Below are 14,640 nucleotides of genomic sequence, written 5' to 3' on the forward strand. Positions count from 1 at the left end.
ATATTTAGGGGTGAAGAGCACTGATGTCTGCAAATTACTTTGAATACATCGAAAACTTAGATGAATGGACAGATGGGTAGAGGAAGAAGAGATATATAATAAAGCAAATGCAGCAAAATGTTCATAGTACCATCTCGGTGGTAGGTATACAGCTACCCACTCTGCACAGTATAGTTGAAAATATATTTACGTTGTAGTCAAATCTGGTTTCAAATCCCAACCTCACCACTGCCAAGCAACAGTGCCCTTAGGCAAGTCAAGTTCATAAATGTTCTCTCAATCTTAGCTTCCTCCCAGCAAAATGGGCAAGAACTATCTCTCTGTCACCAGGGGATTAAATTATATAAAACTCTTGATCCAGCAGCTAGCACAACAGTAGCTGTTTCATAAATGTTAGTCCCCTTATTTAGAAGTCAACACATCCACAAATTAGAGCAAAGCTCCAATGAAACATAAAAGAATTTGTAAAATTTTTCCCTCACTACATCCCTGGGGAAATTAAAAGAATAAATTAATTGTGCTATTTTTATAGGTAAAGACACTGATCTTCCATCAGTAGGACACTTGGAACTCCAAGTCTGAGGAGAGATTTATGCTGTCAACACCCCCTCACTCCAACTCCCAAGGTCACCACCACCAATTGTGAGGGATGGCCAGGGTTAACGACCAAGCCATCTCAGGTGGAAAGATGGGGGAACTGTAAGGAGTACACCCGAGCCAGGACTCCCAGTCCCCTCTCCAGATGTGCAAAGTAAAGAGCCACCCAGATGGAGATCTGTGACCTCGAGACCTGTGACGGCGTCTGCCATGCTATCAGAGGTGGTAGTTACCATACGGTCTTGGCTTTCAGCATAATTACAAGAACTGAGAGATGGCCTTTCAGTCATAAATAAAAGCCTCCAATCAAAATGAATAGTGTGTATGCAGCTGAAAGATTAGAGGCCACCACCACGTGGACTCGGCATCTCTGGGTTTGGAAGATGGAAGAAAGGAGTTCATTAATGACGCCAGCAAATAGGAAAGAAGTGCTAACATTGGGAAGCAAGGAAAAACTGTATCTTTCAGTGCCAGATCCATGTCCCTCCAAGAAAATGGGGTCTAGCATCTTAAAATCACTAAAAGGGCTAATTACATGTCACAAGCAAGACACTGCAAGAAAAGGAAGTTGCAATTTTTTAAAAAGCATCTCCAAGTGCCTAGTAGATGGCACACTTAGGACAACAGATCTCAAGCTATTTTAGGCTGCATGAGCCAAATCTAACTTCCACCCTCTCTTCCTTGACATTTCCTTCCTTTTTACATAATTATAAGCCCACCTAGTTGGTTAACCCGTGACGCCTAGACTTCAAACTCCTCAGAAACATCCTGTGCTTACTGCGTGAGCTGCCCTGCATCTAGTCCGTAGATGGATAGGATCATCTAGGCACCCAGCCAACTATGTGCATCTCTTCCCAACTCCACTGTCACACCAATAGCTTGAAATCAGCCCTGTGACGGCATTTATTCCATGGAAACTGGCCTACTCTATAAATCAGGCCACTTGTCGTAGTTTCCCGTAAAGCCAGCACATGGGCCTGTTTTTACCGTGATGAGGGAGAAGACAAATTTGGGGAAGTTTGCCCTATCCACACTAGCTCATTTAAAACTCTGCTCTACCAAAGGCCATGGGTGAAGCGGGGCTGGGGTGGGGGTGGGGGGACGGCAGTCAGCCCAGGAAGTCATTTTTGAATTAAGCGCCCCTTTGCCTCTGGCCTCTGCTGATCAGATGAGGAGTAGACCCCTTACTCCATTGGCCAGACTATGTAAGCCTGATTTTCCCTCCTGGGAAACACAGACCTGCAACAGAGACTGGAGGGTGGGCACCTAAATGGAAAAGTCTTGCCAACCCTGGCTGTAGTGAGCACCACAGCACGCAATGCCCCTTGTAAGGGTTAGTTACGGGGGAACCCAGAGCAGTGGGTAAGCAGAGAAAGCCAGTCTGCAGAAAGAGGCAGATGGACAGACCCAGCCTGCAGGGAAAGAGAGAACCATGAGGCTATCGGGTCCAAAAGACCCAAAGCCAGTAACTTCAGCCTCTCACTGTCAGGGAAGGCAGCATAACGAAGCAGGAAGAGAGCCGTGAAATCAAACTTCCTGGGTTCAAATCCTACCTCTGACACTTACCTGTGTGACCCTGAATACATTACCGTTAACTTGCTCTGTCCTCAGTTGCCTCACCTGAAACCCGGGAGTCGTAATAGAATCTACTTTACAGGGTTGTAGTGAAAATCAAATGAGCTGAGACACGGGGTAAATGCTCAAAAATGTTAGCTATTATTTGTATCAAGTAAGTTGTACCGTCTACATGGCCCCACTGTATTTCATTCCCATTCTGAATCTGTCACACGAGATTCCCCTGTGGCCTGGGGCCCCATACTTGAGCTAGTTTTAGTTGAGTAACTAGGTAATCTGTCCCCTGACTCACAGAATAATGTAAAAATCCCTGGACCACTGTGTGACCTTTAGCAAATTACTTCCTCAACCTTCTCTTAGGAGTGATATGAAAGTCAAACACGAAAAGAGAATGAAAACTTCTACCGCTGTGGCATGCTCTACCAAACTCCAAGGACGAGGATCCCCGTAGGGAAAAGTCAATATGTTACATTAGTCGTAAGAATGGGAAGACACTTGTTGAGAATGTCATTTTAATTGCTGGTTTAGAGACAAATCATTCTCCATCCCACTGGGGAAAAAAAAAAATCTTTAGTTTCCATAGGATTCGCTAGGTTGGTTCGTGTGTTCACCTCCAGCCTTAATAAGATAATAAGCTGCCAAAGACAGCTCTGTGGCACTGATTTCTTAATACACTTCCATCCAGCTTGATTCCATTCCAAAACTTTCCATAATCTAGATCATCCTATTCTTTTCAAGACAAAGATTCATATTCGATAATGACCTCTGTAGGGTTAGAGATATTTTGGCTCAGCTCTTTTCAACAAGGACTTCAAAGCTGCACTATTAACTTCAACACATTTTCTTCCGAGACGGCACATTTTTCTTCAGGCTTCCTTGGTTCGCTCTTGATGTTTGGTAAATAAAAAGACAAGTGACAGAGAAGCAGCATTCATCACCAGGGACAGAAGTAGAGGGGCAGGTCCAGGAGTCCTGGTTTCATTCCACCATGTAATGAATATTTCCATATTTCACATCGAAGGAAGTTAGAAATACCCGAGACCTCCCTATTTACTGGCACTGCATAAATACCAAAGCCATTTTGTGCTTCTGACGTCAGGAGGTTTTCTTTCAAGCCAAGAATAGATTTAATGTATATAAATCAAAATAAAAATCAAATCCCCTTCTCATGGTCAGGATGCATTAGGCAAAGTCTTGCCTGAGTGGACAGATGGTAGGTACAGCAATGACCTTGGGCGAAAGAGCCAGGCAGCTCCCTGGCCTTATTTACATCTGCACTGGCTGGTTCAAACACAGCGTTGATCCCCATTCTATCTGGCGTTTAAAAGGGCCCATGATTTTCCTTAAACATGTGTGGAAGTAGCTTCCAGGGAAGGAAGCCAAGGAATGGAGAAAAAAGGAAGAATGGTCTAAGAAGGATATTTTAACTCTGTAGGTTTTAAGTCAATCTGTGGTTTTAAAACTGTTTTCTTTTATAATAAAGAATTTTCTATGTTTTGGGGAGAAGTCCAAATTCCCTTATGACAAAATTTACTTCACACACAAAGAGGACCACCATACAGTGTTAAGTGAAAAAACCGAGGTACTAAATATTATACCCTTTATCTTGTAAAAAATAAATAAATAAATAAACAAGTGAGAGGAGAGGATATAGCTTGAGTGGTAGAACACATGCTTAGCATGCACAAGGTCCTGGGTTCAATCCCCAGGACCTCCATTACATAAATAAATAAATAAATAAATAAATAAATAAATAAACCTGATTAGCCCCTCCCCAAGACAAAATGAAACAAAAACCAAGTGAGGACATGTATATAAATATTTGTATGAAAAAGGATCTGGAAGGGCCCATCATACTTGCTTGACAACACAACTCTAGGAAACAGCAATGGCGCCAATGGGACTTTCATTTTTCTGCATACACTGTATATTATTTGCATGTAATAAAGTGCTGTATATATTACTTTCACAATTTTTAAAAGTCAGTGAAGAGTAAAAATAAGCCAGTGTTTATCTGGGCTTCAAGTAGGAACCATGACAGAAAAACATGGGAAAATCCTCTTTTGAGAGTGAAAGTCCTTCACTGGGCTTGCACTAATGTAAGAAGAAGTAAGAAATGCACCAAAACCTCTGTCAGGGCTCATGAACACACACACAGGAGAATGGGGGAAGAAGGGAAAATCTTGAGGCTTTTGTTCATAGATGGGAAAACTAAGACCTTGAAAAGTGATGTGACTTGATAAATAGCAAACAGTCAGGTAGGGGTGACCCACTTCCTGAACTCTTCCAACACAATTTCCCCTCACCAGGCCATTCTAGACCTGAAACCAAACTCTGTCCTAATGTCTAAGAAGTGTCCTCTGGCTGCCTTGAGAATGAGAAAACATACTAGAAGTCCCTGATATGTTTTATTTTACTAAAGAAATCCTTGAGGAATCTTGAATCTCATTTATAAGACCACAGGCCTAAAGGGAGAAATAATACCAATTCTACACACTTCAATAAAACAGAAGAAAGAATGCTCCCCTACTATTTTATAGGTTAGCATTATCCTTATTTCAAAACCAGACAAAACATTTCAGGAAAGCAAAGCTACAGATCAATATTCTTCAAGAACATAAGACTTAAAAAATTCCTAACAAATAGATTAGAAAATTAGATCTAGCTGGAACATACATCATGACTAAGCTAGAGTTTATCTCAGGAATACAAGGTTGGTTCAACATCCTAAAATCAGACTAAAAAGAAAACTGGACTAAAAAAGAAAAACCTTGCAATGATTTCAAGAGAGAAAGCATTTGACAAAATTCCATACTCATTCATGATAAAAATTCACAGCAAACTAGGAATAGAAGGGAACATTGTCAACCTGATAAAGGGCCTCTACAAAACAACCAAAACTACAGCTAACATCATAACTAACAGTGAAAGACTGAATGTTTTTCCTCCAAGACTGAGATCAAGGGAAGGAAGTCTACTCTCCCCATTCTTATTCAACAATGAACTTGAAGTTCTAGCGAGTGCAATAGACAAGAAAAAGATATAGATGGCTTACAGATTTGAAATAAGGAAATAAAACTGTCTATTCATAGATAACATGATTCTCTATTTAGAAAAATCCCAAAGAGTCTATAAAAAGCTACTAGAACTAAAGTAAGTTCAGAAGAGTCACATGATACAAGGGTAATATTTTTAAAATCAAACTTCTATATACCAACAAAGAAATTTTTAAAGTACTATTTACCAAAGCATTGAAAAACATGAAATGCATATGTGCAAAATTTTTATGCTGAAAACTAAAACATTGATGAAAGAAAAGAAAGAATACCTAAATAAATGGAGAGAGATATGTTCATGAATCAAAAAATTCAATACTATTGAGATATCAATCTGTTCCAATCAATCTAGATTCAATGAAATCCCAAACAAAATTCTGGCAAACTTTTTTTTATAGAAACTGACAAGAAGTTACTAAGATCTATATGGAAAAGCATAAGCCCTAGAATATCCAAAAAGATTCTGAAAATGAAGGAAAAAACTTAGAGGATTCATACTACTTAATTTCAAGACTTACTATAAAGTTTGAGTAGTGGAGCTCAACGGGGGGAAGCTTTACCCTGAATGGAGCATTAGCAATGTCTGGAGACATTTTGGTTGACACACTGTGGGGTGGAGTGGGTAGCTATTAGTATCTACTGGGCAGAGGCCAGGAATGCTGCAAACATCCTTCAGTGCATAGCAAAGTCCCCCACAACAAAGAATTATCCATCAGAAAATGTCAATAGTGCTAAGGTTAAGAAACTCTGAGCTAGAGAAATCAAGACAATGTTGTCCTGGCATAAGGAGAGAAGTGCAGATCAGTGGAATAGACTAGAGTCCAAAAATAAACTCACAAATGTACGCCACCAAGGCAATCCAATGGAACAGGAATAATCTTTTCAATACACGGTGTTGGAACAATTAAACATCCATATGAGAAAAACATTAACCTCAACTCTTACCCTGTGCCATATACAAAAATTAACATAAGACAGACCACAGACCGAAAACCATTAAACTTCTAGAAGAAATAAATGTTTGTAAACTTGGGTGAGGCAAAATTTCTAACCTAGTACACACACACACACACACACACACACACACACACACACACACACACACAAAATAAACCCTAAATTTAAAAGTGGATAAACTGGTACTAATCAAAATTTAAAACTTCCGTTCTTTGGAAAACACTGTTGATAAAATGAAAAGACAAGCCATAGACGGGAGAAAATATTTACAAAACACCATATCTGATAAAGGACTTGTATCCAGAATACATAAAGAAAACTCAAAACCCAATAATAATAAGAAAAACAATCCAATTTTTTAAATGGGCAAAAGACTTCAACAGACGCTTCAAAGTAGAGATACAGATGGCAAGTAAAAAATGCAAAGATATGCAACCATAGCAGAATTAGTAATTAGAGAAATGCAAGCTAAAATTACAGTGAAATACTATGAAAAAAAAAAACTACTGGAATAGCTGAAACTTAAATTTAAAAAATTGATGAAACCAAGTGCCTGTGAGGATAAAGAGGAGCAACTAGAACTCACATACATAGGAATACAGAATTATATGGCCACTTTGGAAAAGGATTTGGCAGTTTCTTATAAGGTTAAATACATACTTAACATCTAATCCAGAAATCCCACTCCCAGGTATCTACCCAAGAAAATGAAAACTGCCCACACAAAGACTCTTTTGCCAAAAACTGGAAACAACCCAAATGTCTATCAACTGGTGAATGGATACTCAAACTAGTGCAATGGAATGCGACATGGCAATAACGAGGACAGGACCAGAGGTGCAATAATATATGTGATTCTCAGGAGCATTATGTTCAATGAAAGAAGCCAGACACAAAACGTTACATACTGTATGATTCCATTTATATGACCTGCAGTTAAAGGCAAAATTATACAGAGAGAGAATAGATTGCTGCTTGTAAGCGACTGGGTGTGGGGTTGGCGGGAAGAACACTGACTGCAAAAGAGCAGGCGGGAATTTTTGGAGAGCACATAAATGGTCTCTTCCTGGATTGCGGTTGTGGACCCATGAGTGTACACCTCTGTCAAAACCCATCACGCAGAGCGCCATAAAAGGGTGAATTACTGTATGTAAATTATACCTTAATTAAACTTGACTTAAAAAAAGAAAAATGGTGGCTCATGGGTATGCTCTCTGTTCAGAATGACATTTCAAAACTCTGAATTCATTGGTGACATTTGAAAACAAGATTTGAAATAAAGATCTGGTCTTTCTTGAGCAATCAGAACTTCAGCACCCTGAGCCTCACTGCCTCGCAGGCTGCAGCTGGGCAGAAACGGCCTCTTTGGACGAGGCAGGTACTTTCTGTCCTGCCACACCTCCCACCTGACCCAATCACAGAGGTACTTTACCAACCTGCAACCCACCCACTGAGTAAGGGTTTCTTGTCCTGGGCTACAGGCTGCTAGACGGCAGGGGCCAGGCTTGGCTTGGTCTCCATATACCTCCAGTACTTAATGAAGAGTTTGACCTGGCATGTATATACGGTAGGTGCTTGGCAAATATCACATCAGTGTGACTCACTTGCCACCACCCCATCAGCTACAATATCGGACATTTCCAATCCCCAGATTGCTGGCTGCTCCTTTGGTCCTGGAGTCCCCACAGGGAGTCACCATCCAAGGCAGCCATCCCGTGACCTAGAATAATGTGTCCCTCTGTGTGTTCAGAAATCCCCTGTAATGTGTTGTCAAGCAACGAAAATGTTTTAGGGTCATTCCAACTATTCATTTTTGTCTGGAGAAGAGTAGGGTTGTTGTTTGTTTTTTAAAAAAAGAAAGAAAGAAAGAAAGAAAACCACAATATGGGCTTAACATTTAATGAAAATGAAAAAGGAAACATGCACATTCATTCTGAATATTCTCATATTCTAGTAATTTAAGACTTGAGATAAGTAGGCTTCTGAGAGGTTCTCTCGGAAGAATTTTAGTGTTTCCACAGTGATGTTCAGTTTTAGGGAAGGGTGTGGGGCAGGGAGGGGACATCTGACTTTTGTTTGATGTCTATATTAAAAGTACAGTGTTATTATTCCCGAAATTTTCTTCTTTACTCTGTGTGCCGATGGGGAAGGAAAGGGAGGCAAGGTTTGGGTCATCTTGCAAGTATCTTTGAAGTACTAATACTTAATATTTAAGAGTAAAAGGCCCAAATATATTTTACTAGATTGTCTACACCTGGAAAAAAAAGTCCACCAAATCAAACTCTCTTGTTGTACATCATTAATGTTAAAAAATGAGAAAGAACAAATATAATGTAATTATATCCCATCTTAACCCTCTTCTGACCCACCTCCCCTGTGACTCTGCTTTCCTTTACAGAAAAGTTAAAAGAGTTGCCTTTTTTACTGTCTCTGGTTTCTCTTCTTCCTTTCTTTCTTGAACCCACTGCAGTAAGACTTCTGTCCCCTTCGCCCTCAGGGTCACCACACGCCTCCACAGCTCCAAACCCAATATCCACTGCCAGTCCCTGTTTGGCTTTCTGTAGTCTCTTTTGTTGGTCCCCCTTCTCCCTGAATCCCTAAATGCTGAAGAATCCCAGGGCTCATTACTGGGATCTCTCCCCTTCTTTATAGTTTCTGATCCAGTTTCATGCTGATGGCTCCCAAATTTATATCTCTGGACTCAATATCTGCCTGGAATTCCAGACTACTTTGTTCAACTGGCTCTCTGACATCTCTACTTACATGTTTAATAAACATTTCAAGCTTAACATTCCCCAAACCAACTCTTTATTTCTTACCCCAATCCTGAGCCTCCTGCAACCTTCTCCAACTCAATTAATGGCAACTTCATCCTCCCAGTTGCTTAAGCCAAAAACCTTGGCTTCTCTTTCTCTCTGACCCCACCTTTAATCCATCAGAAAATTCTATTAGCTCCATCTTCAAAAGATGTCCAAAATCTAACCTTTTCTCCCCACTGTCTAAGCCATCCTACCTGGTCTCCCCACTTCTATCCTTGACCTTACAGACTCTGGTCCCCACAATAGCCAGGGACATTCACTGAAAACTGAAGTCAGATCATGTCATCTCTTGCATAATCTTATTCAAAGTAAAATACCAAGTCCTCACTTTACCAAAAAGTCCTTCATGATCTGGGCCCAGCTCCCTTCTCAGCATCACTTCTTACCACTCTCCACCTATTCACTCAACCCCACATGGCCTCCCTGCTATTTCCCAACCTTCCCAAATACAATCTCTCCTCATGGCCTTTGCAGTTTCCTGAATATCTTTCCCCAGACATCCACTTTTAGGGGACTACTCAATGTAATCTCATCATGGAGGTCTCCCCTCATCACTCTAGATAACCAAGCACATGCATGAGGACGACATGCCCACAGACATCAGCCTCTTGCTACCCTCTTACTCTGATTTATTTTTCTCACCATCATCCAACCTATATTGATTTGTTTATTTCCATTTGCTACTTAAAGTGGGGTCAACCAGCCATCAGCATTAGCATCACTCTGGTGCTTGTTAGAAACGCAGAACCTCAGGCCTTACCCCAGACCTCCTGAAGCAGAATCTGCACATTAACGGGATCGTCAAGTGATTCACACGCATAGTAAAGTCTGGAAAGCACTGGGCTAGTTCCTAATCGCCATGAGAATGGGAGCTTGTTTTCCTTTATTATTGTAACCTCAGAAAGCTGAGGTACTCAAAATACATTGAATGAATAAATGAATGAACAAATGAACTATTGCACCTGTTTTGAATGGGACACCTATGGATGATGTGCACAAGGTTGGAGGGGGCAAGAAAGACATTCTAGGTCAAAATTATCCCCCATATATGGTGCTAAATTAGAGACATCATTCAAAATGCAAATATATTCCCTGAATAAAGCAGTCATTCACAATTTGCTGTGGATTACCTAAATAAGATAATTATTCTAACATTTAACAGAATCAGCCAAACTGAGGGAATAGGAGTGAAAGAAGAAAGCTGAAAATTTAATAAGTTGTCTACTCTGTACTGGGCACTGTAACAGGCAAGAGGGTAACAAAGATAAATCAGGAATTTACAGGTTGGTGGGAGAGCAGAGGACTCTTCAGAGGAAGGCCAACAGGGTGGAGCTGCTGTGAGGCGGACTCAAGGAGGCCTGGGGCAGTTAGAGAGGCCGGGGTGCTCTGCTCTATAGCACCCTGTGCTCTGGCCACAAAGAACCCTTTACTTCTCCTCTGCCTGAAATGCCACCATCAACCCTGCCAACACCTACTCATCCTTCAAAGCCCCTGGTCTTCCAGAACTAACTGTTCCTTCATTTTATTAGCTCTGATCACACAGGATCAGAGTTCATGAGGGGCTTCTATAAACTGCCTTACCCTTATTCGTCTCTGTAGTCCCTGCCCCAGCACAGCACCTGGACAGAGTAAATGTTCAGTTAATTTTTGTCATTTTATAAGAACTAGCGTTAACAAAGTACTTACTATGTACCAAGCACAGTTTTAAACACTTTAGCTGTATTAAACTCATTTCATCTTCACAATGACCCAGTGAGATTGGAGCTATTATTGTCCCCATTTTACAGACGAGAGAACTGAGGCCCAGAGAGGTCACATAAAGGAATGGACATTGTACCTGCACCTAAAAGATAACCAGGAAATGTTTACTGACATGAACCAAATGGAAGATCAGTAGTTAAGAAGATCAGGGAGTCAAATTTGAACTTCACCAATCTGCCCGGAGCCCCAGAGGGCAGAAGAGGATGGAGAGTGTCAGAGCTGGCTGCTGTAAAGCTCCTTCCTTCCCACACCAGTCTCCCACATCCAGAGCAGAAGTCACTGCCTGGGAGCAAGGGTTCCCTGGAGATGGAAGTTAGGAGCAGAAGTCCAACTGAGGACACTTAAGACAGCAGCCTCAAGAAGGAACCCCAATACCTCAGGAATATTAAGGCAGAGGAATCACAGAAGGGGCTCCAGGACACAGAGGTCCTGAGCAACCACTACAGCGCAGTCCAAAACCAGGGCTATGTTACCCATTCTTCAGCCAAGGCAAATGTCTGGCCTAGCCTTGCTTAGAAAACAAGGAACAGCAACAAGGCAAATGACATGACTGCAGCAAGCGAGCACTTTCAGGAGGCTCTAATCAGTATCAGAGGTTTGGCTTCTCATGCAACTCAGCATCACTTACTCTACAGCGAGTGGCAGCACCAAGCCACAGCCACGGCACAGAAAAAGTTCAAAACCAGGTTGTTTGTTGAAAGTCAAAGGTCCCAGGAAAGTGTCATCTGTTCTCCTGCCTCCCTCCTGCCACTGCTTCCCCAACAAACCCCATTGGGACTCCGTGCATTGGGTCTAGGACTCACTCACTCACCCTGCAGTGAAGCTGCCTCAGGCAGAAATCAGAGACCAAGTGAAAGCAGGCAGGAGGCAAGACAAGGAGCCCAGCGTTTAACTCCACCACTGGGAGAGAAACAAAGTATGAAGTTGAATCAGCGGCAAACACATAGGAAACCGAGGAGCCCAGCGGTAGACTCCAGATCCACAGGTGAGCTGGACCACGGGGAACTAGTCAGCAAGGGTGACAGCAAAAAGGACACCCAAAACACAGAGAGGAAGTAACGAATCACTCCAATGAGATGGGAGAAGACAGAGGACTTACTGATTTTTTCACCATCATTTTAATCAAAGCATCTTTCCTCGACATCCCCAGGATCACCACACTAAGAGGAAAAAAAGGATAAAAAGGACACCAGGGCTAAAATCAAAAGATATAGATCAGAAGTCCCCTAAGTCAGGCTCTGGCAGGTCTGAAAGAAAAGCCAAGAAAAAGCCACAAAGGTTCAGAGCGGGCAATGCACAAAAGTCGGAAGAGAGATCAGAAATTCAAAGCTGATCAGAGAAAAGCATCTGATGTATCAGGCTGAATAGGATCAATACATAAAATCTAAATTTCACATATTACAAATGGTTGAACATCTATTATTGGCACTCAAAGGAAGAACACCCAAAAGTCAGCATCTCATAAATTGTTTACAAAACTTTTAAGGATCTGATTCATTTTAAATAAAAATACAAAGTGTGTTTCCGATCCAATGAATACTAAGGTATTTACATGTGTTTGAGTCAGAACTTACCTTTTAACCATTATACCAAATACATGTCACTGAAAACTGCTAGAGGCATAAAAACTGGGGGCTAAAGTTCTTCAGAGGTTTCCCTTGGGTCTCAGGCACCCATCCAAAGATTACTGAACTTTCTACCTGCTGTAATCACAATAGACAATTTCTGGACAGCAGCGTGCACACACTGACACCTCAAGTCAGTGACCCTTTAAGTGAATTAAAGGAAAATGTGAATTAAGCTGCTGAAGACAGGAAATATTTTTAACCCGAAACTTTCTTATCTAAAACAGTGTGAGTTCCTTCATAATTAGGAAATTTAATCTAATTTGGGGGAAGGGGCACACTGGAAAAAAAAAAAAAGCAGTTCTCATTAGTCCTTGCTAAAAACCACAGAACTACAGGATCATATTAGCTGAAGTGAAGGCTATTTTTCTTGATAAGTGAAATCTACCAAGAGCCCAGAATTTCATCACAAACAAAAGCCTGCCCTTTACAAGTGCCATAGAAATCATTATTTCAAAGGCGATTGCTGACCTCGCAATAAGTTTTGAAGAACATTCGCGTAATAATCCCCCCCAAATAGTTACAACAGATTTCTCAAAATCGTCCAAGAAATCACAGAAATCTATTTCCTGAGGATTCTTGGGAGTCTAAGAGCCACGCATGGTTATTTTTTAACTAAACTCCTGCAAACAGTGGATTATATACTTGATCCCTTTGCAAGATGCAAGCAATTATTTTGGGTACCTCTATCCCAAAAGAAAAGGAATCTCCTCTCAACACAGAAAGGAAAATGCTATTTGAGAAGAAGACATGGGAATTGCCTAAAACTCTCTGGGCCACTGCACGCAGTTAAATCAAAGTGCACCCAGCAGACAGTCCACAATATAGTGGACATCCCTACCCTGAAATGTGTCCTACTAAAACACATCCCTTTTAAGGTGTCCCAAACACAGCATGTCTTTGTCTAAATGAAGCGTGCCTGTGGGACCACTAGGAAGGAACCGCAACTTGTCCAAAACGGAGATGCGGATGCACCTCTGTTTAGTTCCCCGCCCAACAGTGCCTTCCCGGGAGACAGATTTCCGACAGTTCGCCTGCTGTTGAAGCAGCAAGGAGCGGAGAAAACCCTAGCGCCGGTGCTGCAAAGACCTCTCCATCCACCGCCACCCGATCAGGTGCCCGCCCCGACGGGCGGCCTCGCTCCTCCAGAAAGCTCCGCTGGCGCAAAGCAGCAGCCAAGTGCTTACCCGGGTCGGCCAGGCAGTGCTCAGGGAAGGCCGCCAGCAGCAGGAGTCCCAGCAGCAGCGGCGGCAGCGGCCGCAGGGGCGGCGACGCAGCATCCTGGGACGCGGCAGCCCGGGGGCCCCTCACGCCGGGGCAGCGCGCTGCTCCCCAGCCGGCCCGGCCGAGCCCTCGCGTCCGGAGTCGGCCCCTGCGCCCCCGCGCCGTCGGCCCAGCTTCCCTCGGGCCCTGGGGCTTCGCCTCCTGCCGAGCCATGGGGACGCTTCACACATCCAGGCCGCTGCCTCGCTCCGCACCGCGCCGGGGAGCCCAGCTCTCGGCGCCCCGGTCCTTACCGGGCATCTCCGGCCACGGCCCGGGCGCCGGAGGGCGGGGGCGCCGGGCAGCGCGACTTGCTGGCTCGTGCTGCCGCGCCCGGGGCGGGCTCAGCCGAGCCGCGGCTTCACGCGTGCAGGGGCCGGGGCCGCATGGAGCCGCGGCGGGAGCGGGCCGGGGTTGCCACGGTGCCTGTCGCCGCGCGCCGGCGCGCCCCGGGCAGCGACGGTGGGACGGGCGCCGCCTGGGGCCCCCAACCCCGGGCGGCCTCCCTCAGACTGAGGGGGCGAGGCAGCGAGCCGCGGGGCCGGGCGGCCGCGGGGCGCGCTCGGGACCCCACCCTCCCGCCGCCGGCTGCTGCCTCTCCACCCAGCTCTCTTTGCTCGCTCGGGTTCGGGCCCCAGCTTCGGCTCCGGCTCCCGGGCCGAGAGTGTTACTGCAGCTCAGAGCGGCGCCTCATTGACAAAGAAAGCACGTAGCCACCCGAGCGGGCGAAGGAGGCGAGGCAGGCGCGCGCACGCATCCCCGCGCGGAGCCACGGCGCGCCCCCCGCTCTTGCGCGCCCCTCCGGTCCCCGGGCCAGGGAGGGGGACCCCTCGCGGCGGTTCCGGAGCCGCGGACTCCGCACAGGGGGTGTGAGGGTAGGCTTCCCTTCTCACATTTCCCCACCAGTCCCTCAGCTAGAGGAGGGGAGATGGGCAGGAGAGGTCCTCGGGCCCGGAAAAGAGGGGTAAATAGTCATGGTCAAAATGC

General features: G+C 44.2%; 1 protein-coding gene across 3 annotated transcripts in view; it reads right to left on the reverse strand.

The window, feature by feature from the left end:
• The window catches only part of KIAA1549L (KIAA1549 like), a 237,327-nt gene extending 223,363 nt beyond the window's left edge, over positions 1-13,964 (reverse strand). For all 3 annotated transcript variants that reach the window (XM_064492463.1, XM_064492462.1, XM_031459821.2), the window contains exon 1: positions 13,578-13,964. In XM_064492463.1, the coding sequence (XP_064348533.1) occupies positions 13,578-13,827 (250 nt within the window). In that variant the 5' untranslated portion in view covers positions 13,828-13,964. The remainder of the gene's footprint in view (positions 1-13,577) is intronic.
• Between the last annotated feature and the right edge of the window lie 676 nt (positions 13,965-14,640).

The sequence above is a fragment of the Camelus dromedarius genome, chromosome 12 (genome assembly GCF_036321535.1).
Source record: "Camelus dromedarius isolate mCamDro1 chromosome 12, mCamDro1.pat, whole genome shotgun sequence".
Lineage (NCBI taxonomy): Eukaryota > Metazoa > Chordata > Mammalia > Artiodactyla > Camelidae > Camelus > Camelus dromedarius.